This window comes from Neocloeon triangulifer, unplaced genomic scaffold (assembly GCF_031216515.1).
Source record: "Neocloeon triangulifer isolate White Clay Creek 2 clone unplaced genomic scaffold, ASM3121651v1 ptg000014l, whole genome shotgun sequence".
NCBI classification, from domain to species: Eukaryota; Metazoa; Arthropoda; class Insecta; order Ephemeroptera; family Baetidae; genus Neocloeon; species Neocloeon triangulifer.
Window position 1 is genome coordinate 3094205 of NW_026775556.1, and position 25668 is coordinate 3119872.

At 35.1% G+C, this 25668-nt stretch overlaps 3 protein-coding genes across 5 annotated transcripts; 1 reads left to right on the plus strand and 2 right to left on the minus strand.

The window, feature by feature from the left end:
- The first annotated feature begins 22 nt into the window (after positions 1 to 22).
- LOC132200014 (uncharacterized) lies at positions 23 to 1450 on the plus strand. 2 transcript variants are annotated; one of them, XR_009442146.1, is made up of 5 exons: positions 23 to 160; positions 224 to 360; positions 423 to 640; positions 707 to 842; positions 1250 to 1441. XR_009442146.1 is itself a non-coding variant. In XM_059625170.1 (4 exons), the coding sequence occupies exons 2-4, from the start codon at positions 231 to 233 to the stop codon at positions 737 to 739; spliced, it is 381 nt and encodes a 126-aa protein (XP_059481153.1). In that variant the 5' UTR covers positions 23 to 160; positions 224 to 230; the 3' UTR covers positions 740 to 1450. The 2 variants fall into 2 exon arrangements, 1 of the variants encoding a protein (XP_059481153.1); XM_059625170.1 differs by having other exon boundaries at positions 707 to 1450.
- On the minus strand, positions 683 to 16520 carry LOC132200011 (chordin-like protein 2). Its single transcript, XM_059625168.1, has 9 exons — positions 16316 to 16520; positions 6225 to 6394; positions 5079 to 5163; positions 4442 to 4596; positions 4179 to 4278; positions 2646 to 2751; positions 2356 to 2576; positions 1554 to 1826; positions 683 to 1377 (listed from the first exon to the last, which is right to left on the minus strand). The coding sequence occupies exons 1-9, from the start codon at positions 16368 to 16370 to the stop codon at positions 1226 to 1228; spliced, it is 1317 nt and encodes a 438-aa protein (XP_059481151.1). The 5' UTR covers positions 16371 to 16520; the 3' UTR covers positions 683 to 1225.
- Positions 16521 to 19750: 3230 nt separating this feature from the next.
- On the minus strand, positions 19751 to 25668 carry LOC132201039 (uncharacterized protein DDB_G0290685-like). Of its 2 annotated transcripts, none has more exons than XM_059626903.1 (10): positions 25391 to 25668; positions 22083 to 22244; positions 21932 to 22030; positions 21736 to 21878; positions 21574 to 21684; positions 20970 to 21075; positions 20337 to 20602; positions 20234 to 20281; positions 20106 to 20180; positions 19751 to 19945 (listed from the first exon to the last, which is right to left on the minus strand). In XM_059626903.1, exons 1-10 carry the CDS (start codon positions 25476 to 25478, stop codon positions 19931 to 19933), a joined length of 1113 nt encoding a protein of 370 aa, XP_059482886.1. In that variant the 5' UTR covers positions 25479 to 25668; the 3' UTR covers positions 19751 to 19930. The 2 variants fall into 2 exon arrangements, with proteins under 2 accessions (XP_059482886.1, XP_059482887.1); XM_059626904.1 differs by lacking the exon at positions 25391 to 25668 and adding an exon at positions 22339 to 22496.

A 25668-nucleotide genomic window follows, 5' to 3' on the forward strand; every position in this document is an offset into this window, starting at 1 on the left:
GAGCATGCGCATAGAAGTTCAAACATGTCTGCAGTCTGTGTTTTGCCGGTAAAAAAATAAACAACTGCGCTAAGCAGCTGCTGAAGAATTTTTTCACAACATAAAAATAGTTAAATAAATAATATTTTGACCTCGCTTCTCCAGAGTTATATCGCAGATTGTGAGAATTTTTTTAAAAATTGAGCATTTTGTTAAATTTTGACCTCTATTTTTGCTATTTCAGAGGGAGAATGGAGCTGGTACATGATGGGCAGGAATCTGCTAGCAAAGAGGTGCATCTTTTGCCCTGCAAAATCCACTTTGATGGTGGCTCAAATTTTTCCAAATACATCCTCATTGATAATGACGAAGCTAAAAAAAGTAAAATTATATAATCCTAACATTTTACTATTATAACCATTAATTGATTTAATTTTATTCAGTGAAATCCACTTCGATTCACGGGAGACCGTTGAATGGCACCGACATCAAACTGCCAGAAAACTTCAAGGGTCTCTTCATGTCTAAGAGCAAGTCTGGCTCGGACAAAGTTTTTGTCACAAGCACCTTTGAGTCCTTCACAGCCTGGAACTATGACAAGCATCCTAGCAAAAACGATGCGGCGCAAAAGGTGTGGGACTGGATCAGCATTGCTGAAGTGGTAAAATCAAAATAACAAGAAAATTGATTCAGTTCTCCGTATATTTATTTGCTTTTAATGTTTCAGCTCCACGCGGATGACGACGAAGACTCGGCCTAGAATTACATATTATTTTTTTTCTCAAAGGACGACTGGGGTTGATTAAATCCTGCTGCGATTAGGGGACTGAGTGATTTGTGTTTGTGAGAGTGCTCAACATAAGGTTAGTGGCAAATACCTCATCAACTGTCTATATTGCGGTACTTATTTCGTATGAAAATATTAAAATGTACAAATCTAAAATTACACTGATGGCATTTCAAAACCACAATATCGTACGGACCTAACGAGACATCTTCGGAAAAAAACAAAAGGCAATTTTGCGGCGGCCTAGAGATGCGAACAAGAACCGTATCGTATTATCGAATGAATCAAATCAGCAAATATACAAAATTTGCATTCTTTTACAAATGTCGGACTGCTTAAATAACTGACATGAGGCATTTGGTTTGAGCTGCTAATTTGGCAGTGACACAATCGATCTCAAATGTTGAATTATTATTATATCCTTCTTGATTTCTCTCTTTTTAAAAACTGACATCAGCACTAAACTTTGATCTCCTCTGGTAGACATGTGTGCCGACGGGCGACAGGGGTGGTATGCAGGAGTTGAATGGAACGTTTGATTTTTGCAGCGCAGTTGGTCTTGCACCGCCGATCAATCGTCCTCTCTCTAGATATGAAGCGTTCCAAATTTTCTTTAATCAAACAATTAAAAATAATTAAATTTTAGAAAAAAATATAAACGCTTAGAAAATAAATGCCGTTATAGTGCCAAAAGGAATTTGCAATTATTACAATTTTTTTCATTTTTGGTCTTATTCGTAAATATAATTCAATTAATAAATTGAAATGAAACCAAATTTTTACTTACTATTCGAGGTGGCTCCGAGGGTGGTGAGCTGGTTCTGAAAGTTTGTGTTTTGGAAGTCTCGGTGCAGAATGGTATTGATCTTGAGGAATGGTTTAACTCCCTTCTGCAGTTGCCAGGTGTAAAGGTTGACGATCTTCAAGTTGGAAAAGGCGAACCTGATCATTTCCACCGTTTCGTCGCCCTTGGTCGTCTGCTGCCTAGAGTGGTAGACGAGGGTGTCGGTGCCCGGAGGCAGACACACGTTCAGCTGGTGGAGTTGCTTTGCAGCATCAGCTATGAACACAATGACATATTAAATTCAGTAATTCAAAACTTCATCAATTATTTTTCCAGTATTTCCTCTAATTTCAATTCAATAAATAAGTTTTTACAGTTTATCAGAATTATTTTGGTCTTTAAATTAAAAAAAAAAACTTATGACAGCTTGTAAAAAGAAATTTACCATATTAAAAATGTTTTTTTTTCAACGATAATTTGGAAAAAATCTAGGTAAATAAAATAATCAATACAAAAATCTTATCAATACAAAAATCAAAATAGAAAAATGTATTTAAATAAACAAATAAACAGGTGAAAAAAAATGAAAATCTAAAATCTATTAAATTAGAAATAAATTAATTCTGCTCCAATCTTCTCAAATAAAGCTTATGTCCATTAAAAAAAGATACAATTTAATCATTCAGAAAATATCCAATTTTTTTTAAATATTACAGAATTTTTATTTATTTTTGCCACTTCATGCGTTTGAAGATTTTGATGTATATTTTATTGGATTTTCTCTATCATTATATTTAATTTGTACTCTTTTGTTGTTGCGGAGGCGACGCCGGCATCAAAGCGCTGGGCGGGCAGCTCTCGCAACATTGTCCCGGAATGCGGACGGGCTGGTTGCACTGCAGCAGCGCCGGGTCGGGACAAGAGCGTGAGCACTCGATGCGACCGCCCTTGCACTGACAGGTGACGCAGTACATGGGGCCGAACGGGCCCATGTTCGGGTGCCACTTCTCCTCGTTCATATATTGCCTGCAATTCGAGCCGCATTATTTTTACCAATCTGTCACGCTCGGGAGGAGAAATCTCCTCGGGACTCACTTGTCTTCCAGGACGCAGCTCTGGCCGCGCTTGATCTTCTGTCCATTCACCCACACCGGCAGGGGGACCTTGTAACTGGATCGGGGGGTCACGGCCTCGCTGGGAACTGATGAATGCGTTTGCTCTTTAATTGAATCTGAGGGCCGGCCGGGACGCGGGAGAAAATAAATAAATATAATTAAAATCAATAAATTAATAAAACCAAATTGATGTTTGTGTGACATCTTGAAATGATAATAAATAAGCCACACCGTATAATAAATTTAGATTTTAGTCATGTAGAAAGAAAGTTTCCCACAGACTTTAAAATTTATGACACCAAAACGTCTTCAGGGTTGAGATGGGACTTGGGAATGGAAACACATGTGATAAGCATGCATATTTTTGGTCATTTAATTGAAGAAGGCACAGGTCATATTCTTTTTGTACTAAATATTCTGAACCCCAAACAAGGGTGAGCATATTATATTAAAATTTGGAAAATAAGTGGTATTTTCATATAAAATGTTCATTTGTATTCATTGTTTAATATTTTTAATAAAAAAGAAATGCGCTATTAAAAAATTACTTATTAAATATTCGGGAAACAATTGACCCGCAGTTTCAGGTAATTATAAAAACATTTAAAAATTTCTTATTTTTAACAATTAAATCAGAACCACTCTTCAAAAAAATCTTTCTACGTTGTACTTCTTTGCCTTGGGTTTGCTGATCCCTGTTCCTATTCCAACCTTTGCTTTGATCATTGAACTTAAATATTCAGCATTTTTAAAGTTGAATTTTCCTTCGAGGCTAGCAATTTTAACTTTAATTTACACCAATTTATATTCAATATTAAATCACTTGATTTTGCCAATGCTATTTTATTATTTAAAAATTGGCTGCTTTAGAAATAGTATATAAAAATTTAAGCACATCAAATTATTTATCGTTTTAATTTATATATATTTTTTAATCATTTTAAAAATAGATATCCATTTAAATTTTTTATTAAAAATTTAATATTATGCACTTATTATTAAATTTACTTTTTATGTTTTTTAAGTCTAAATAATAAAACCTTGTTTAAGGTTCTAATTAAGATTTAATCAATAATTAAATTTTCTATTAGTAAATTAAAATAAATAAATCTACAGGCACCATTTAACGGTAATCATTTATATGAAGCTTATGCTTAATTTGAAAATTTTGAAAGCATTTCAGTTTTATTTAAATTACGTGTTTTAACACATTGTGTCTATGGTGATGGAGAGTAAATTAATAAACAATATCTCCCAAGGTAACATATTCGTCCGGGCAAGAATAATTTCCTTTGGTTGTATAATATCCAAAATTTCTAACAAAGATTGTATTTATGAAATTACTTTTTGCTTGATAGAAATCTCAAAATCTGCCTTTTTTAAATTTAATTTATTATGTTTCCTTTTATTCACGTTCAACATTATTCTTTGTAAACTTTGTCCGGGAGGTACAATACATATAGTGACACGCGTGTGGGGTCCACTCGGGTGTCCGCGCCATAAAAATGCCTACCTGTGGGTGGACAAATGGGACAGCAGCTATCAGATGTGACAATTGGCTGGCTGCACGCCGGTTGTGCGCACTGGACGATATTGCACTCGACAACCCCGCCCTAGAAACAAAAGCAGCGCCGTCAAGGTTGGCGATTTATTGTGCGTCGTCTCGTTTCTTGATTACAAATCTTTATTTTCCTAAAAGCTCCTTAGATCATAACAAAATTTATGCTCTCTCTCGGAGGGCGAGCGTGATGCTCGCTTTGAGAAAAGTTTTCTCACCTCGCACTTGCACAACACGCACTGGTTGGTTCCGTTGGCCTTCAGCACCGTCTGGTTCGACCTGAACTTCTGGCCCTCGCGGTACTGCTGCCCTCCGTGCAGACATGAGGCGGCGGTGCTCAAACGGTTGTTGTTGGCGATCTTCTTGCTGTTGGCTTAGTTTCCATAAGGAGCAAAATTTAGCCTTAATTTAGTGCTAGCCTTATTGAGAAATGAACAAAAATTTAACACATTATGAAACAAGTAAAAGTATAAAAAGTATAACGTTTTAAATTTTGTAGGTTGGAATTTAATGCCTTGAACTTTCGATCTCAAATCAATCTATATTGAATTTTAAATTTTTGGAATTTAAATGCCAATTAAGTAAAAAAAAAAAAAAAACTGAAAATTTGGTTTGAAGTAAGGGAAACTTTATCAATTACAAATTTTGAATCGAATTTATAAAAATTAAAAAATATATTATTTATTTAATTATTTTACATCTTCACGGTTATGAGCTTTCCGGAACTTTCCAAAAGCGCATTGTCCAATGTGCAATAGAAGCTTTTTATATAAGAAAAAGTTCGTATTACATAAATGATTTCATTTGATCGATACGGCGAACAGTGTAAATGAAGCGAGTAATTGATTAGTTCACCTTCACACATTTGACAGCAGTACTGGTTTTCTGGATCGTTGCACTCCACAGGGCATTCCTGACTAGAGCAGGTACTGTTTGGACCCTGGAATTGAATTTCATTCGGCTGATGAATTTACTCGCGACGATTCTTAACTTTTTATTTCAGTGAGCCCACAAAAGCCGAGATTGATTTGCGGCTTTGCTTAATGAAATCGATGAAAGAAAAAAATAAATTCCCTTGAGAAATTTAGTTGGAAAAAGCTTCATTTTACGACTTGGGTGAACTTACAATTAGACTAAAAATGAATATGTGTAAAACTGAATACAATTCAAGGTTTTCCTGTTGCCAAACAAAAATATGAGCGGATTACAGAATTAAAACATTTTTTTATTGAAAACATAATAAAATACAATTTTAAATGACAAAAATATTTGCATGTAGACAATTTAAATTTTTTTATCTGTGAATTTGTATGAAAATTTTGGATTTGGGAATAACTTAAAATAACAAACTCTGAATTATATAGGCTTATAAATAAATTTAATGATTTTGATCAATTATTTAGAATTAGGTTCATCATCATATTTTGATATTTGTGACAGAATAAGTGGCAGATTTGATATGTATTGACAATGAATAAGATGTCTTCACTGGTTTGGACAGAAAAACCCAGCCCCCTAATTTATAATTTTAGAAAGCGGTTGATTTGAAAAAAAGTAACTCAAGAGATGAAATGTAGTAAAGATAAATTCAAATAAATAATTTTGCCCACACCGCCCATCTATAATCTACAATAAATCAATCTCACTCAGAATAAATTTTCCAACTATTACAAGTAAAAATCAGTAGGAGTTGTTTGTAATTCAAATCAGTAGTGAAGCCGGCGTGACACTAATTATAATTTACCGCGAGCGGGGGAGAACGAAACGACCTTTGACAAATGAAAAGGCGCGACATTAGCATTTAACACGTCCGCGTGCAGTAGTTGAAATGAAATAATAGTAATGAGTAGGTGCGCATAAATTTTTACGGCCAGGCCATTCGCACACACGAACGATAATTCAAACGGGCTGAAAGGTGTATTTTGTTGTTGCATAAAGTGCACCGACATATGTACGTAATCTCGGTTGAAGTGCATTAAAAGAGAGTAATGAGAGACTCACCGGCATGCATTTGCATGTGACGCAGTAGACCATGTCCTGGCGCTCGAGCCGGGGGTGCCAAGTGCTGCCCACGCTGTAGTCGCGTCCGCCGAAGCTGCAAGAGGTCGCAGTCGCCGAGTCGGACGCCGTGGGCTGCAAGGTCATGTCAGTCTTCAGGTCCGCCGACTCGGCTGAAGGAGAAAAACCACCGACTCATTACCATCTCGTGTACCCGCAACCAATAAATCTGCAGCCGCTCCGAATTATTCATAACTTATGAGTCGCCCCCGCCTGCGCTCTCTTTGTTTTCAACTCGCAGCGGCCATTGAATGTCATAAAAAAAACAATGCTGCTGATTAATCAGTTTGCTTGTGTGAGAAATTACACAAATCAAACTTTTGCTCGTATACAAATCATGGGTTTTTTTCTGATAAAAGTAATTTCTGAAATAAATTTTTAAACTAAAATAATTCGGAAAATATACTTTTTGTATTTCAAAGGAAAACTGACTCATTAAATTCAATCACTCTAATTGAATATTTACAATACATCACAAGGTGTGGAGAATTAAATTTAGATAGATGCTTGTCTTGTTGTTGTAACACATGATAAATAAAAAATATGCCAAAAAACTGTTATCTCATCTACCATATGTGTTGCAACAACAGGACGAGTAAGTGTACACGCGCGGCACCATTTTCCGTATCTTTTGATATATTTCGAAAACTTAATTAGAGTAATTGAATTTAATGTGTCGTTATTAAAATCAAAATAGAGCATAAAAAATCTATATTATTTTGAAACACTTTTTAATATTATTCCCCTGAAGTGCGCAAAATATGAAAAATGTTTTTTGGTTTTCAAAATTGTTTGTTTAATTGGTTTTGGCAATAAAATTTAACAAATGGAATTGCGTAACAGATACAGTCGAGAACGTTTCCCTGATTTTAACATTATCAGACCGTTCCAAAGGTATAATAAAAACAAGCTTTTTGATATCATCTAGCTCAGATAAGTTTACAATAAAAATAAAAATAGAAGATATATCTGAAATAACTCTTTGCTTATTACCAAAAAATACACTTTACAAATTACTCTTCTAAATCTCTTCTTACTTATTACTACTTTTCTGACATAGCAATCTCAAATATATAATAAATCCTTAAATGGAAAGGGGATTATGTTAATTAACTGACCACTTGCTTGCTTAAAAAATTTAATACAATCTAATTCAGCACGATGTATGATAAAATCTGGATACAATGGAACACGAAAAATTGCATATATTTTCTATACCTTTTAAAAGAGCATTATCTAAAATTCATTGAATTCGTTATCTTTTTCCCCAAAAATTATATCTAAACCAGTCTAAATAATCAATTATAAAATTAATAATAAGGAAAAGAGAAAACAATAGACCAGGTAAACATTGAAAAATGTCAAAATATATAATAAAGTTCTATTCGTCTAACTTTTTTATAATTAGAATTGTAAAAAATATGATCATCAAGAAATGTTATAAATGGAGTGAGAAATTTATTCTTAGTAATTGACTTTAACAGATTTATGATCATTTTGCTGCTTTTGAATTGCTCCTTTTTTCTTTTTTTAATATATAATATAATAAAATATAGGGGGGCTCCTTACAAATTTGATGAGTATGACATTTCCTCTTCAAATTGGAATCCAAATTTGCTAAAACAATGGCCTGATTTTCCCAATACAAAGCTATAACTTTTCCGACCTTTCCAATCGAGTTCGCGTTGTGCTTCTCACTTTGCAAAACTGATTCAGACAGCAATTAAAACTGTAACGACTTGAGCAGGGCGATTCACACCGCACCGTGCAACTTGAGTTTAACTACTTTCGCACATGATGTGTAAGTTTGGAGGCAGCAATTATTTCGGGCGGCGGGTTAGCGAATGGAGTGCGCTGGCGGAATAATTGAGCCCGCGGATAAAGTTGAGTTGGTCGGCCGAGATCAAGTGCCTCCGGAGTAATTTGGCAAAAGCGGTTTGTTGAGCCGGAAATTGCATGATCCGTACTGACGCTGGCGAATTACCTCGGTACGGCTTCGCCAGGCTAAATTGTTTTTGTATTGCGTCTCTGCAGCGAGCGGCGTCTCATGTCGGCATTGATATCCCCTCAACTCCATAGCAGTGCAATGCCCAATTGCGTGGTTAAACATAGGCCTTTAGCCTTTTAAGAGCATCAGCCGCTGCGGGGGTCAAATAATACAACACGCACTTATTTTGCTGTGCGCTTATTTCTTTATACACTGACAGCGTTATTGCGTCAAATAAAGCAGATCACGCGAAAGGTGCAACTACAATCTCTCACAATCTCTCAAGTGAGAAATTTAATACCTTTTATATACATACATTGTGAGTTTCCTTTTATAACACTGCATTCTTAAGAATCTTCTTTCTAGACGCAACGCTTACTTAGTATAATTTATCTGAGAGTATTTAAATCTGATTTTATATAAAAAAAATAATGCTTTTATTGCTATTTAAATTAATTTCTTCAATTAATTTTTTAATTTTTCGGCGCTGCTTTAATCTGAATATAACAATTCCAAATATAAGTCTCTTTCATAAATAAAATGTCAAAATGTTAATAATTTTATTAATGAAAAAATTTAGATTGTCAAATTAAACATATAACTTGTGACTTCTGAACCAACATTTTTGCAGTTAATAAATGAAAACATTTTCAGATTTTCATGGTCAATAAAACATTTTAACTTAACAATAATTTTTCCCATAAATTGAATGTATTCAAATGTAAAGCGCTGCCGTAAAATTTAATTTTCCAACTGTTTCCGATGATATTATTATTATCATTATTTATTCTTCTCGGTCAATAGAATATTAAGTCGATTTCAAGTAATTTTCATTGATCTGGCAGACTTTCAGGAATAAATATTTTAGAACCTTTCCACAAGCAATGACGATTTCCAAAAATTTGGTCATAGAGTTTACATGATTATAAAACTATCCTATAACGTAGAATGACTATACAAAAATGAAAATGTAGTACTTTATATTTGAAAGAATTTGCTATATTTTTGCGAGGTTCTCTTCATTATTGAATTGATAATTTTGTTTCAGATATTACATATTTACAGCATACTTTGCACCTATTTCAGGTTGTTTTATAAAAAATAAAAAAATAATAAAAAACATTTGTTGAAACGTTTAAACAATTTAAACAAGGAACAGCCCGGCTTCTTCATTTCCACAATTTAAAAGCTTTTTATTCATCTTCACTTATAAGACAGTGATCTAACTCTTAATTTTACCTCTAGAATCTTTACAATTTTCATCTTTAAATTGAATTTCTGTAGTTGACAAAAATTGAACATTGTAATAAATTTAATTGAATTCCTAACAGAGTTTTGGAACACCCTGTGGGGGGTCCTCTGTCACGATAAACGATCGGTCCGCCCATCTGCACCAAAAGCCCTAATTTTATTGATAAAATGTCATGTTCCGCTGGCCGTTGAACGAATAATCGCCTGCCGCTCGGACGTCAGTGTTAATTAGGGATGATCGTGGCTTTTTCGGTGGCACTTGGTGCTTTGACGTTCAGTTCGTGTCCACCACCCGCGATTTGATGAAAATAATGATGTCACGAGAGCGGATTGACGATGCTCGGCCGCAATTTTTCATCAAAATCGGTGGGATTATCGGGGGGCGGGTAATAGGGTGTAACAAGTGATTTATGCCAGAAAATGGTTCTAATGGAGGCGCCCAGCACGAGACAAAATGCGGGGGCATGAAAACGATAAAAATTGCTCGCATATAGTACAGGGTTGTGTATAGATGGTTGGTTGGTCCTCTTCTCTGACGTAAGTCCAAGGAAACGATCGAGGCGGCGGTGGAAAAAAAAGCAAGAAAAATAACGCCGCGTCACTCCGTCGACGTCGTAACTGTTTACATTCACGAGATGGGCCGCGGGCGAGGAAATTCTTGAATGGAAGCTCGCGTGGAAACGGAAGCAGTGCGCGGCCGGCCGCAACTCGAGAAATGGAGAGACCATTCAAATGGATTTAACTGTTTGAGCATCATTAATTATTTTAATCTTGGAATAAGAGACGAACGCCGCAGGTCCGACCGGAGATTCTCCAGAACCGCACGAGTTTTATTGTCGGAGAGATTGTATTCAAAGTGGATATAAAATAAAATAAATGGGAAAAACTTCAAAAAATTTATATGAAATTATTGAAAAACATTTAGGTTAATCTATTGCTTACTTTTATTTTAATAACGTTATAAATTTTTATTTAAAGAAAAAATATTTCGGCCAGCTTCATATCCGTCGGTAACTGAAACCTGCTCAACAAAACACAGAGTTCAATAAAAAAAATTCAATAATAATAATTTCAGATCTTAACAATCAATTCTGCCAGGTGCTGTTGTGGTAAACGTTTAGTTAACAACTACACAGTTTATAAAAATTATAAACTTTATTAGCTGGAGTTATTTTATATTAAAATATATTATTATTAAAATAATATTCATAAATAATTTAAAATTGCTATTATTTTTTAGAGATAAATTTTTTGTAATTAAATGTACAATATGGAATAATCAGAAATACACAAAAATTGTGTAATTTTTTATCAAAAGAAAAAAATGCTTATAATTTTTAATGTTAAACTTTTTTATAAATAGAAAATAACCAGAATATTAAATAATTTCATTATTAATTCTATCTGAAATCTGAATCGTTCAAATAGAAATCATTTTCAATTTTGTCTTGTTTAATGTTAATAAGCTGCTTCTTCGAAAATTTTACTACATTTGGAATGTTACAAAGGGTTCATTAATAGTCCCTGACCCTGAAACAAAAATAATAAATCTTGAAGAAATGGAGCAATGGTTTTCTTATGAAAAATTATTTATCTTCAAAGCAGTTTTGGATGTTTTAAAAAAATTGGCAGATTTTCATGATAAAGGTTTGATTGATCAAATTGATGGATCGAATTTTATCTAGTTGAGCCGGGGGAGGACAAAGATCAATCGCTGGAGCTAATCGTTGAGTTAATTGGCGCGGCCAGGGCAGCTTCGGACGTCGGAGGCGAGCTTTTGGCGTGGTCGGTGATTTTAAGCCGTGTCGATTAATTATGGTAGCCAGACACCACAGATGCCTTACTATTTGAAATAACAGAGGCCATACAAGGAGCGGGGGTTACGCTCATTGCATGTACCTCGACTTTATTTACCCATCGTTTATTGTCCGCCCGTCGTTCGCCCGCCCGCCTGCAGCTGCAACGAGAGCTGCGATGGTGCGACACGCGGTGCTGTGGGGTTCCAGTGCCAAGTGCACATTCACCTTGAATTCAATTATCTCACCTTGCTCGGCTTTCCTTGACTTCCAATTTTGCAAACTTTGTTTGAACACTCAATTCAACACTTGCAACAGAGAATTTAATTTGATGCACGTGAAAGCAAATTCTTGTCATTTTTTCGTGTTGCAAAATAACGGAAGTTTAAGCATTTTCAAAGTCTGTATTTTCCTAGCTCTTTTTGTCAATTTCTAACTATTTAATTCAATGAAAAAGGAAACTTGAAATTAATTTTCGTTTCAAAAACATTCTTTAAAGTTTTTATAGCGTGGAGTAGAATTTTTGGTACCACATAAACACATGAAAAACGTTTCGTTTATGCTTAGAGTCCTTAGAGATTTTTTCTCGTATTTCGTTAGTTTTAAAACTATGCATCTTTAATTTTTTTTTTATCACGTTCTTGTGTTGTTAAAAAAAATTTACTTCCTAGAGGCAGCAAAACCGTGGAAATTGTGAATTTTATCCAATAATTATTACAACATTTCTTATATGTAGTTCAGTGGATATGATCAATAGTCATCAGAGAATTTGAAGTTTCTTATTTAAAAAAATATTTTTATTTTTAGTCCGAAAACACATTTCTATTTCTAAATTAAATTTGATTTCAAAAGTAATTGAGATTTTAGATTTATATAAATAACTAAAATAACTTACATCTAATGATAGGGAGCAATTTAAATTAATGCCTTTAAGGAATATCAAAGTATTCGCTGTGAAATGATTGAAAGAAATCATTAGCCTCTTCTGCACCTTCAACTGTTGTTTGGCAATACATAAAATATAACTATTTTTTAATATTTATACGGACAGTCCTGCTAAAAAGATAGTTTTTTTGTATTGTATTATTTGGTATTTTTTGCCCCCAGATTTGGCAATACTAACCATACTCAGAAAATCTATAGAGCTGTTTAAAAAAAGTTTTTAGAATGTTTGGCTTAAATTGCAATATTATGCCACGACTGGCCACAACGAAACTTTTCCACCAAGTGTTTTTTTGAAATATTTCTACCCGATAGAGAAAAAAATGATGATTTCCATATTTCTCTTATAAGCTTATATCCTTGATCAAAGTACAATTTTATTTTATTGCTCCTCCGATTCGGTTTTCCGTCAAAAACTGAGCGCTCGTGAGTCGCATGAATTGTGACTGACCGAAATAGAACGCATTAATGCAGTTGAGACCCAATAAAACGGTTATTTTACTGCTGGAAAAGAATCTCGGTGCGTTACTGTCGGAAAGTTTGGCAGCTCTTTTTATGTCACGCCAAGACGGCAGCTTCGACCTACTCGCGGTGGCATCACAGATAAAATTTTGAATTATGTCCTTGTTGGAAAGCAGCAGCAGTCGCTCTTTATATATCATCGCTTTATTGCACCTCGGCTGCACAAAGAAGTCCGTCGTCGTACATTTGTTCGTAATTGAATTTTGCCCGTGTAAGTACATGGCGGTAAAAAAAAAATAAGTACCGAGTAGGGCTGCAGTCGAATGAAGCTGGCCGATCGAAAAGCGCAGCGCTGCCCCTGTGAGTGTCAAAAATCGGAGCTATGCAATCTGCCGCGCCAATGCTCCGTGCGGGTTGCATACTTTTGCAACACCCCTGCACCGCCGCGGTGGACCCACGAGTCTGGCACACGTTCAATTGTGCAATAATTTATCTCCGCGCGCGGTAATGCTCTCTGCTTTTCGATTGTTTTCCAAGGCTGCGCTGATAAATGGGTCGCTGCAAGACTGCAGAAGTGATTCATTGCTGCAAAGTCTGCAATTGGGGCGGAAAATCAGGTATAGCAATTTCCTGAGTTGATTGTAACAAGAAGGTTCTTTATATCATCTTCAGAAAATGTTTAACAACATGTAAAATGGTAAATTTATAAAGATAAGATAAGGGGAAAAATTAAAATGGCAAAAAAGAGTCATCATAATTGATGTTCTCTTTAAAGTTAATTTTAAATAATAAGTTAGTCATATTTTCTTTAATATTTTGAATTTTAAGTGTGGCCTATGTAAGTAAATATTGTTGAATTATAATCTACTTAGGTTATAAAAAATAATGAGCTAAAGCACCTTTTAAATGTTTATTCTGATAAATATAATTTGATAAATTACCATTTTGGGACAATTTTATATAATTATTAATAATTAACAAGTTTTATAGTTTATTTTAGTTATCTTATTTTAAATGATTTTTCTGAATAACAACATAAAATTTTTTTTAGAATCAAATTTCCCTGTATAATTTTAAAATAGAATTTACAATAAAAAAAATATATTATATTATATATAAATACCTGAACTATTGTCATTTTGCTTTGTGACACTACTCAACAGTAATTTGAGACGGGGTATAAACTTAGATAAAAAATTAACGTCACTAATTTGAATTCTTCTTAACTATCATTTTCATACCATCCTTTTTAATAGAAAATTTTAATTGGATCTACACTCTGTAATACTGTATTTTGTTACCAGTTAAAAATATTCGATTTATAAATTAGATTAAAAAATAAAAATATCTAGTTATCGTAATCTAAAATTGTCTTGTCTTTTTTGAAGAATGTACTCTCTATAATTCAATTTATTGAGCAATTGTTTGTTACATTCATTACCCCCCTTTATACAATTAAACAGAACTTAAAATAAACGATACGAAACAAATAATAACTTCAACAATTCTCATTGTTTGCGAGAAGAATTTCATTTCCATGTGCACGTCATGTAGAAAATAAGAACTTCCCTAGTTAAAAATATTATTTTTAACAGCTTACGATATAATAAATAATAACATCAATAAAATAACGAGGGAAAGCCCGGTTCATCATTTTAAGTAAAAGCACATCATCTTATTTTCTCGTGAATTAAGCTCAAAATTACATTCGATACATTTTTTGATAACATTTGTTTCTGCAGTGAAACTTTTTCAAACTTGTAAAATTATCTGTATGTGAATAAAACCGCGAGCACTTTGCAATTTGGGTCAATATTGCTAGGCGGTGATTACCATGAAAGTGCAATTTATATAATTAATTAAAATTCGCCGCAAATGAAAATGCAGCGGTGGCGGCGGGCGGTGCTTTGCATAATTCGCGCCACTTCATTAATGGCGAGCGCCCAATTTAAATTCTCGGTGAAAGGCCGGCCGTAAATATTCGGGCCGTGCATGTAGAGTGAGAGAGATGCGGACAAAAAGAGAGCATTCCACTCGGCGGTGCTGCGAGTGACCAGCGCGCTATAGAGCAAGAGCCGGTCATGCATAAATAATAATTTGAACACCGTGTCAGTCACATGCACGTATAGTGCAGTCGGCTGCAGCCGAGTGGAGCTGTCAGAGCCCACAAAGTTCACCACCGGCCATAGCAAACGCCGCTTTTTCACAGCCGGCTTGACCTCCAGCTCATTTGAGCCGCGCGCGCGTTTGATATGCCCCTTATTGGAAAGCGTTCGATGAGTTGGTTCGATGACTGTGTAACATGCCTGCCTGCACCAACTCCAACATCCGCACTCTTTGCCCCCGTACCAATCTGCACTTGAACTTTGTTAGTGTGCGTGTGCGTTGCAGTAATTGGCTCTCGGTCCGACCTTTTTTGCCGCCGCCCGTGGAAAAAGCCAGATTGAAATCTGATTAGGTGCACTTTCAGCTCTTTCATGGCTTTCTCGTTCCCAGTACTTTATTTTCCTCATGCAAATTGATACATTTATGTGCCTCTGATTTGGAAATCGGATTTATCACAATATGCAGGTCCAATTAATTTATTCTTCTTTGTTAATTTCAAACTAAATTCAATTTTTAATATGAGAAATTTGACCTTTTTTAAGTTACGTGCGCTACATTGTGCATTTCTTTCCATTAAAAATGTCAATTAAAAAAAAATCATAAAATGTCTTTCAATTTATTTATAAAACTGGAAAATTGATAACATTATTTGAAAATATGTGAAAACACTACACCAGTTACTTATTTCCTTAAGATTTGGAACAAGTTAAGAATTTTTATTTGCTTCGACACGACACTGCTTTGACATAAATTTAGCCAGTTATTATATAATATTAATGCATACTGTGAAAAAAGTTAGTGAAAAAATACTGTTCCATGTGTCTTTCTAGAACATTTCATTTAATTCCAAAAATGCATTCAAATCGTCTTTTTCTGATAATTCTTTATAATTTAAATTTTATCCAGTTAAAAATTTTAATGTACATGAAATATGTTGTTATTTAATTGATTCCAAAAAAAGTTCATCAAAATTGTATGATTGTTTTACTTTTCTTTCTTCACGAATATTTTGTTTTCTCGTCATTTGAACTTCTTTGCTGAGGTTTATGTAAAATATTTTGCTGATTTTATTTTATCTTTGAGCTCATTGTCAGAAGATTTTTTTAAATAAATTTTGATGCTTCTCTTAATCTCTTGTCTTTTCCATTCATACGGTTGCATCATGCTCCTTTCTGGGTGGTTCAAAATACATAAAAAAATGTAAAAACATTTTCTGCGAGCATTTGCTTTTTAACTTTAATGTGTTGATCAGAAAATCCTGTCAAATTTTTTTATCCGTTTTTCCTCTCATAAAAATTTTATTTACATTTTTTTACACTTCTGTTTTTATATTTTAAAAAAAAACTGTTTGATTTTGAGATCGTTATAATTATGCAAATCCAGGCATTCAATTCACAACAGAAATAAGTATTTTTCTCAAGATCAATAAAAAGAAAATTAACAGTGAATTTTGTCTTAAATTTATTAAAATTTCTTTGAGGTGAACCTACCCTGAAGGGTGGCGCAGGCGAAGAGCAGCAGGAGCACGTGGAGGCCGGGCCGCATGACGAGAGAGCGAGAGAGATTGGCGGGGGCGGCTGGTGTGTGAGTCTCAGGTGGTGGCAGCAGTGGCGGTCGGAGGCCGCTGAGTGCGGAGGACTGCCAGACGGACGAGTGTCTGTGCCGCAGGCGGGTGGAAGCGGCTGCAAGTGCCGATCTGCAATGTGCTGACCCACCCGCGTTACCTGCGCGCCCACTGCGCATGCCGCCACCCCCTGAAATGAAATTGCTCTCGGGGTGGAATTCCAACCCTGCTCTCCCGCCGCCGCAGCCGCCACTGCGCGCTCCACGCTGCTTTTTCCAACATTTTCTCTTCTAATTACGAGGAAAAATATCAAAAAATGTTTTCCGGCATTGCTCAAAGGCTTTTGGGAATTTCGCGGCCGCTTTGTTCCACTTTCTCTCTGAACGTTGAAACGTTTTTGGAAGATTTGGTCCCGGTAAGGGTTGAAAAGCTCGGATGCGAACAAAAAAAGCAAAAGGATATCCTGATGGATTGGATTTCCAAAATTCCGAAACGGAAAAGTGCAGCTTTTTTGGTGCCTCAGTGCAAAAGGAGAAATATACGTAGTCTACATCTATTTAAAGAATTTTAATTTTAAAAAGACTGAACTTTTCGTTTGTAGTATTTTGCATTTTTGAAAAATAAAAATCTCTTAATTCATGTTAATTATAGTGGACGACTATAAAAAAATTTACGAGGTGTCTTTTTAAATATGCATCAAACTAATACAAAATGTATACTATAGTAGTGTGATCTAATTTCAAAGCTAATCACAGCTAATCAGTAATATGCATGAAAGTTTCTTTAAATTATTATTGATTTTTTTTAAGTCAGCTGCAAAAAGTAAAAATACCCCCCGCCCCCGTAAATAGCGACTTTCTAGAGTTCATACTTGGCTGTATTTGAATCCATCTAATTATATCTAAATCTTCACTGTATATGTTTTATTATTAAATAAATCCTCTAAACAAACTGTTTTTCAAATAAATTTGATAACTGATGATATAATAGATTTTTATTTATTTTTTTTTTTATTCGTGTAACTTTATGTGTGGTATATCTCAGTACATTACTTATATCTCTGTATATTATAAATTCTTATGCCAATTATCCTAGATGAATGTTGCTTTAGTATAATAATTAATTATAGACCCGCTCACTCACTAGTGTAATTATCATTTTCAGATTTCAGTATAAATGTTCTTTTGAGATTAAAAATCAAATAATGTTATTGATGAGTCTACAAAAAAAAATTTATTAAATTTATTCAAATAAATATTATATAACATGATATAATAATTTATTTTATAAATTATAACTTGGAAATTTTAAAAATCAGTTTTTTAAATGTTAAATTACAAGTTATATAATTAATCACTAAATTTACAATCTAATTTATTGTTGAAATAATATATTTATTTGAATATATCAAATCAAAATAATACTTGCATTATATGGCTATGCTCTCAAATATTTGTCTAGTTCACCAATTCATTAAAAATCTTAATCTTCGCATCAATCACATCAATAAAATTGGAATTCAAACATTTTTCGAAATGGAAGCATCAAATCAGAAGAGAGTGTATCGTCTGAAGGCCATGATAATCCTCTATTTTGCTTCACTCCACTTTTTTTCCAAATCACACATCTTCGAAAATTTAAGCAGTGGCGCAAATTTCCCCTGAGAGCGGCGCATAACGAAATGTGGCCGCGAATAAAAACTTAAAGGCAATTTCGCGCGCCGGGTCTAGCCACTTTAAGTTAGGCGCGGCAAGGGTTGGTTGGGGGCGAAATACCAACCCTTGGGCGCCTCTTGTGCGGAGTTTGCTTGGTGCGCTGATTTGCGATCTATTGCCGTGCCGGCAAGAGAGAGCCTGAGATGTGTGCATTATTATTTCAATGCGCCAATATTTCCTCATCTCTTGGCCGCTGGGAAAACTGGCAGGCAGGGTCTGTGACTCGCGCGCACAGGTATGCTTTACACGTTGTTATAATATCACACACACACACGTCGTATATTGAGCTCTTTCTCTCTCTCGGTGCCCGGCCGCACGGGGGCAAAATTGAATTTACAAGTGGTCTATTGTGAGGCACTGCGACATGCTGTCTGCCAACATTCAGGGGTGAGCTCTCACAGTCTAATAAGACAAAGCAAGCACCGTCTCACAATGAGAGAGAAGCATGCTTAATTGGACTCCTCCACGTGTCTGCTGCTTCGCTCTGCTTTTTCCGGCACGGCCAGACTGCATTTCGCAGTTGCAAAAGTCAATCAATTAGCTTCGATTGTGCCACACACGTCCGTCAACCGGCACGAAACCCATCGAGTGACAAGGTCAAAGGTCAAGAACCTCTCAACAAAGGTTGATAAAAAAATCTTTTACATTAAAATTTTTTAAAGTCATTTTTCTTCCTGAAAGATTTCATGTTCAAATATATTTCGCTGAATGGGAATGGAGATTCATTCAATAACGTTAATTAATTTTATTTTTTTTGGTAAATCTTATAATTTTGATCAATTAAATAAACTTTATTCTAAAAAAAAAAAAAAAAAAAAAAAAAAAAAAACATTTTTCTTTTATCAGCAGTCAACCTGACCTTGTTTTTCTATAAGCCTTATTGTAATCATTTTTCTCAATAAAATAAAAAAAATTCAAATTTCGAGAAACACTTAATGACACGTACTTTAAATAAAACCTCTATTTGTATAGTTTATTTTTTTGTTTTCTACAAAATCTTTATTATCCACAGCTGGGCTTTGTTCAATTTTATCTTAAAAACAATCCTTCCTCATTTCTCAGCCCCTTGAACCTCTCTGGTGACGTGATGAAATTCTGAGGCAGACAAATAAAAGCTCTTTTTTTGGTAAATATATTTTAACCAAAATATAGACCTTATTTTGTTAGGTGAGTAATTCTTGAGGCTCTTTTGGGTATTGCCGTATGAGGGAAAAGTGTTGAAAATGTGTTATGTTGGATAATGAATGTGTGAAATCAAATTAAACAAAAAATTCGGGATTAGCGCAACAAATGAATTCGAACAAAAATTAGAAACAAATCGGAATCACGCAAACAGTTGCTCCATATTTTACAATACCCTACTCATTCATTTTGATATTAATGCTCACTGCATTATTTTTTTATGGCACTCAAATCTCACAGCCAAGATTATTAGTACACTTTTCTTTTCTTGCTTGCGAGTGAATGTTTTCGCAAAAATCTCAGAGATATGTTGTTTGACGATACTTGGATTTTGAGAATAGACTAGCTGAACTTTCAATTGTACTAATTCCGGGTATAATTATTTGACCAGAATGTCTTTGTTGGAATGACATTAACTACAACATTAATTATTCACAGTGTTAAGAAAGAAATTCAGTTTGTTAATTATTTTGCACTTATGGATGTTTTTTGTGGGATCTGTTTTTGTTCATAAATGCAAATTAATTATTTAGCTGAATATAAATTTTCAAATGATTTTTAGTCTTATCTCACAAATTGAGCAGTTGTTTTTAGTTTATTTGAGAAGTTTTGATTCGGGAAAAAAGGATTCGGGTTGCATTTGTCTAAGCCTCATCATCCTGAAAAGAAATAAACCAAATTAATCTAAACGGCCTTTCGAAATTATTTAAATTCCATCCCATTAAGACCTCACGCGTTTTATGACAATAAAATGCTCATAATGAGCAGGAAGTGGTCGTATCGGGACATGACAAATGTCCAAATAAAACAATTTCTCACCTCATTATCGTCATCTTCGTTGTCATCCTCTCCGTCTTCATCGTCATTATCATCGTCGTCATCGTTATTCTCCGCCTGGCGCACACGAATTACATAAGTTGCAGCGACTCGGGACCAATTTGTCTTACCTTATTTTCCTTTGGCTTCACCTCCTTGGGTTTGGAACTCGCAGCGGGCTGTCAAATTACCATAATGAGTCTGTGTTAAAAAAATTTAATCTCTCTGATTCACCTTCTGGGGCTTGTCGTCGTCTTCGTCATCCTCCTGATCGTCTGGGATTCCATCGTTATCGGCATCGCCATCATCTTCATCCTCGACTTTATCTTCGTCGTCTTCATCATCGTCGTCATCACCATCGTCGTCCTCACCATCGTCCTCCTGATCGTCGTCATCGTCAGCTCCATTGGCTACTGGAGTTTTGGCATTGTTGTTGTCTTCTTCGTCTTCATCGTCATCTCCATCTTCATCATCATTTTCCTCATCATCGTCATTTTCATCTGGATTTAAAATTACACTGTAAAATCCTCTTATTTTATAGATACGGAAAAAAGAATTGAAGCGATTAAAATTCGTTTTTTAGGTTCAATCTGCAAAAATATGTATTATTAAATTATATCATTACTGATACTTATACTATTATAAAAAAGTTCAGAAAGCAAGTGTGCACATTTCCATTGCTCAACAATTCAATTTAAATAGAAAACAAAAAATAACGCATCTTTTTGAAGCAATGAAAAAATTTCAAATCGAACTTTTACGAATTTCATATTCCTTTTAGTATAAAGGAATGTGATTTTTTTGCAAATTCATTTCCAATCAAGCCTAAAGATTTTTAATCAAATGAGTGCTAATTCCTAGACTTGCCATCATCATCGTCCCCATCTTCGTCATTATCGTCGTTCTTGTTGTCATCTGCATCATCATCGTCGTCATCATTTCCGTCCTCTCCATCTTCGGCTCCGTCATCATCCTGAGCAATTGCATACATTAGACATTCAATGCAAATAAGCCGCCTCCGTGCTTTTTTTCGTCCGGTAGTGCCAATGTATTTTGTAAATTATAAAAGCAAACACAAGATCTCTCCTCCGACTCTCGGCAGTTCTTTGCTCTTTGTCATTGGAATTTCCTGTGGCGGGTTCTCTCTTTTAAAAATTGTCCGGCCCGTGCTGCATGTGCAATGTGTTTGTCTTGGGAAAATAATAAAACGACTGAAAATGAATGCAACTTCTGGATGAACTGTATGGGACTGAGCCAAATTGTTTTACTCGTTTTATTTTCTCGACCCCCTTTTGCTTCCCTTGTTTTAAACAAAACCGAGCCCTTATAAAAGACAAACACATTTTAATTATAGTTCTTAATTGCAGTCGAAGACGGCAAACAATTTAATTTACAAACACAATTACAAAAATAAATATGTAGAAAATGCAGCTTCTTTTTCTCATTTTTTACAATTTTCTGTAAAACAAACCTCCTCATCATCGTCGTCGTTGTCACCTTCGGCATCCTCTTCGTCGGCATCTTCATCGTCCTCACCATCCTCCTCATCATCATCATCTTGATCGTCATCACCGTCGTCATCCTAATTTTATCGTTATTCAAAATAATTTCACCTGATATTTCAAATCCATACATTTTCATCTTCTTGGGCGTCGTCATGTTCATCGTCATCATGCCCATCTTCATCATCATCGTCATGGCCATCATCGTCGTCATGATCCTCGTCCAACCCTCCGTGATCATCTTCCTCCAAACTGGCTATATGGTCATCGTCGTCTGTTTTTAAATTAATTAAATTCCAATAAGTTACAAGGGTTAAATTTGATTACTTTCGTCGTGGTCGTCGCCATGGTGGTCGTCCGGTGATAATTCGTCCAGAAATCCGTCAAAGTATTCCGCGTACCTCGATTTCGCTTGCACAACGTCCGCTGAAATATAAATATTTTCAGTGGGGGTTTTCGGCAAAAATAATTAAATTACTTTGGAAGTCGCCCTGGTAGTTGATTGCGACGAGGGCGATGAGCACGATCAGCGAGGAGAAAAGGGTGAAAAACATGAGCTTGGCACACAGATTGCCGCCTGTGTGCGGCTCCTCGTAAATATGGATGTTGGTGGGTTCGCTCGCCACATCCTCCTCTTCTTCTGCAAAAACAAAAAATCATAAAATCACCAATCGAGCTAATTTTTCTGGGGCCCAAATCCAATATAAAAGTTAAACGGGAATTTAAAGAACTACCGTGGGCCATGGTTTAATTTAACCCTGTCTTCTCTCAATTAAGTAAACAAGCTTTCGGTGCGGACTCGGGTGGTGCACTGAGCAGACCAGTGGTCCGCTCGGATCTTTTCATACTTCGCGCAATTGCCCGCGTGTTCGCAGAAAACGGCGGAAACAATAGTTTGACGCGAGGTTCTGCGCTCTTGGCATACTTTTCGGCCGCTACTGCGATCTAGCTTTGACGCTCGAATTGGATTTAGCCGCAATTAAATTCATTGTCGCCTGTAATGGAATTATTTGCAACTAGTTTTCCCCGCACATTATTCGGGAAAGTCCGTCTGTACTTCCTTCTTCGAATAATATTGCACCAAAAATAGTCCTTCCCCCCTTGACACCGAATAATACAAATGGTTGTGCATTAAATTTAATTCCTCCCAAGGCTGAGAAATTACACGTGACTGGTCGAGCTGTGAAAATAGAGTCAAAATTGTCGCTTTCCTCGATTCATTAACAGGCAGCGGCGCTTTGATTTCGGCTCTGCGGTATTGCCAGTGATGAGTGTGCACCACATGGGCGCGACTATTCCCATCCAAATATGACATTAAAATTAATTCACACCAACAGCGGAATGAAGCTGATACAAAATCGGAGGGCAGTGAAAAATGAAATGAAATATGAACGCTGTATTATCTTCAGGCATAGGGCATAGTTTGATTAATTAAAAAAAAAATATTCAAACAGTTTTTATGTTTCCAATTACAGAAAAAGAAATTGCTTTCCTATGGAAAGTAAAACCATGGAGATTGATTTCTTTTAAATTAACAATATTATGCTTGTTTGATGATTGAAGATTAAGAAATTAAACTGAATCTATAACAAAAATTCAAATACAATAATCCTAACAATATATATTTACATAGAAATAATTAGCTCGTAATTAATCCTATAGCATAATTAATAATATTTAAAAATTTAATTTCAATCAATTATATAGTTAAAAAAATATGTATTACCCGTATAAAAATGTTTGTTAAATTAACAAATTTTGTTTAAAAAATATATATATAAAAAATGCTATTAAAAATTATTTAAAAAATAATTTATTTAATTCATAAAGAAATAAAACATTTTTATAATACAAAAAAAATGTATGATGTTATTTTTTTTTAAACATTTTTATTCCCTATATTTTTTTAAATCAAAATTCATAGGTCATTTCATTTCAAACAATGTTGTTGCCAAAGCATCACATTTTGACACTGCCCCCATGCATAGATAAAGTGGGGCTTATTTTTTGTCCCTGCACGTCAGTATGGGAACAAAGATCGAACGAATGAGGCACACCGAACTACTACGTGAGAGCATCTCTCTCTATTTCTCTCCTCTTTTTCTCTCCTTGATGTAGCTGCCGCTGAAAATAGCCGACCAAGTAGAAGTCTCTCGCTCCATGTGCACACATTTATAAAAGAAGCGAGCGAGTGTAGAGAGTAAACCCGCAGAGAGGGCATAGCGCGTGTTGTGCGTTATTTTAGCAGCTTCAATAAAATTGCTCGGCGGGCCCACCAAATAATTTGCGCGCTTTTCGCCACCAAATAAATAATTTTGCGGAAAGCCTGAAATTTTAACCATTTCCAGCAGCATCGATGTGCCGCGTGCGGAGAATTCTTTTCTTTTTTTTAACGTGCATTGTCGCGCGGTGTAGGAGGAAATTTAACGAGACGCCGGCCGGGTCATTAACTCGCGAGGCTCACCCACTATGCCGACGTACGAGGTTATGAATTTACGCAGGCAGTTATATACATTTTGCTGCGATTGAACGACCGAAATAGCACGACCGATTCGCTACATACTTGCAATTTATCACGTGCGGCCAGCGATTGTCGACCGTCGCCATGAAAAGTTTGACCTTTTCGCAGAATAATGAAACGAGAGGAAAAGTGAAGAATGAAGTGCTTTTCCTTTGGTTGCGAGATTCGAAATAAAATATAATATATGAAGGATTGACGATGAATATTTTTATTTGAGATAATTTTTATTGCTTTACACAGAAAAATAATTTTATTCGGGTTTTTAATACTGCTTCATGAGTGAACTCTTTTTTTAATCTCTTAATTTTCAAGAACATCAAGCAAAATTTTTATTAATATCAGGTCTGTGAATTTTAAATGAAGTTTGTAATGGAAATTTGAGGGGTATTCAATGATTTGAAACAAAGTTTTTAGCTTACGATTTTAATGAACCCAAAGTCGTCAAGTGTCCAGAAGTGAAACATAGACTATTTTGATAGTGCTTATAAAATGTTTAAAATTGATAGAAATTTCCTACCTAATGTTTTTATTAAGAATCCAAGCTAAATAAAATTTGAATAAGATGATTTGATCCTTTAAAAAATTATAAATTGTTCACGATAATTAGAAACCCTCAACGTTTGCTGTTTTTAATCAATATTTATAATCTTCAAGAGTATGTAAATTAAAAGTTGATTTCAGGAAAGAAATAATTGGAGTTTAAGAAATTCTGTGCCGATTGTATCTGCTTCATTATTTGATTTGTTTTGGTGTAGCTCGAGCTAAATGTTTACCATTTTCAAGAAACCCTGCCTATTCCAGTATTTAAAAACCGGGAAACAATAACGATGGCCTACTAACATTATACATGTTACAACTTATTTGGTAGCACTAAATCTATGGAATGAAATAAAATGAGAACCATATCTGCAGCAAAAGAAGTGGTTAAAATTATAATAATATTAAAAAATATATTATATAAATCCACTTTAATAATATTTTTATAAAGATAAATAACTTTTGTATTTACTCTAATTCAATAGTTTCCAAAATTCTTTCGCTCGATGCCAATTGATGTTTTTAGACTTTCCACGAGCATAAGAAAAAATATTCCATAAATTAGAATTTGCAATTAAGCTGAAAAATTCCTACATAATATCCTTCCATTTTATTGAATTTGGTTCCTTTTGTTTTTTAAGTCAATTTTTGAAAAACAGTGTTCATGAGGTTTCAATTTGCGATTTGGACCCCGGAGGTTAAAACATGGCCGCTGCTCGGAGAAATACCTCGAGTGGTGCTGGGGCCAGCACTGCCGCCGCTGGCGGTCTTCTTGGTTTTGTTCTTGCGCTTCTTGGGCTGGATGTCGCCGGACATCTTGGCTGCGAGTCCTTGCTGCGGTGTCCTGCGGCCACTCACTCACTCCACATGCATGCAAATTTTCACGAAATGCACCAAACGCAAGATGGTGTCATGCGGGGCGGCCCGCCGTCCTTGCCAGAGAGCCTTGTTTATTTTAGCGCCGAGTGCGTGAGCAAGCGAGCGAGGCTTCGAGGAGGCCGCTGCT

What these genes read in the sequence shown, in the direction of transcription:
- LOC132200014 (XM_059625170.1), top strand. Translation starts at nt 231, where the DNA reads ATGGAGCTGGTACATGATGGGCAGGAATCTGCTAGCAAAGAGGTGCAT. An exon ending in TAATGACGAAGCTAAAAAAA is followed by an intron (nt 361 to 422) that starts GTAAAATTATAT and finishes AATTTTATTCAG; the next exon opens with TGAAATCCACTTCGATTCAC. An exon ending in GGATCAGCATTGCTGAAGTG is followed by an intron (nt 641 to 706) that starts GTAAAATCAAAA and finishes TTAATGTTTCAG; the next exon opens with CTCCACGCGGATGACGACGA.
- LOC132200011 (XM_059625168.1), bottom strand. Translation starts at nt 16,370, where the DNA reads ATGCGGCCCGGCCTCCACGTGCTCCTGCTGCTCTTCGCCTGCGCCACC. An exon ending in TCACATGCAAATGCATGCCG is followed by an intron (nt 5,164 to 6,224) that starts GTGAGTCTCTCA and finishes ATTCAATTCCAG; the next exon opens with GGTCCAAACAGTACCTGCTC. An exon ending in CTGCTGTCAAATGTGTGAAG is followed by an intron (nt 4,597 to 5,078) that starts GTGAACTAATCA and finishes ATGGAAACTAAG; the next exon opens with CCAACAGCAAGAAGATCGCC.
- LOC132201039 (XM_059626903.1), bottom strand. Translation starts at nt 25,478, where the DNA reads ATGTCCGGCGACATCCAGCCCAAGAAGCGCAAGAACAAAACCAAGAAG. An exon ending in ACGCCCAAGAAGATGAAAAT is followed by an intron (nt 21,685 to 21,735) that starts GTATGGATTTGA and finishes CGATAAAATTAG; the next exon opens with GATGACGACGGTGATGACGA. An exon ending in AGATGGGGACGATGATGATG is followed by an intron (nt 20,603 to 20,969) that starts GCAAGTCTAGGA and finishes TTTTAAATCCAG; the next exon opens with ATGAAAATGACGATGATGAG.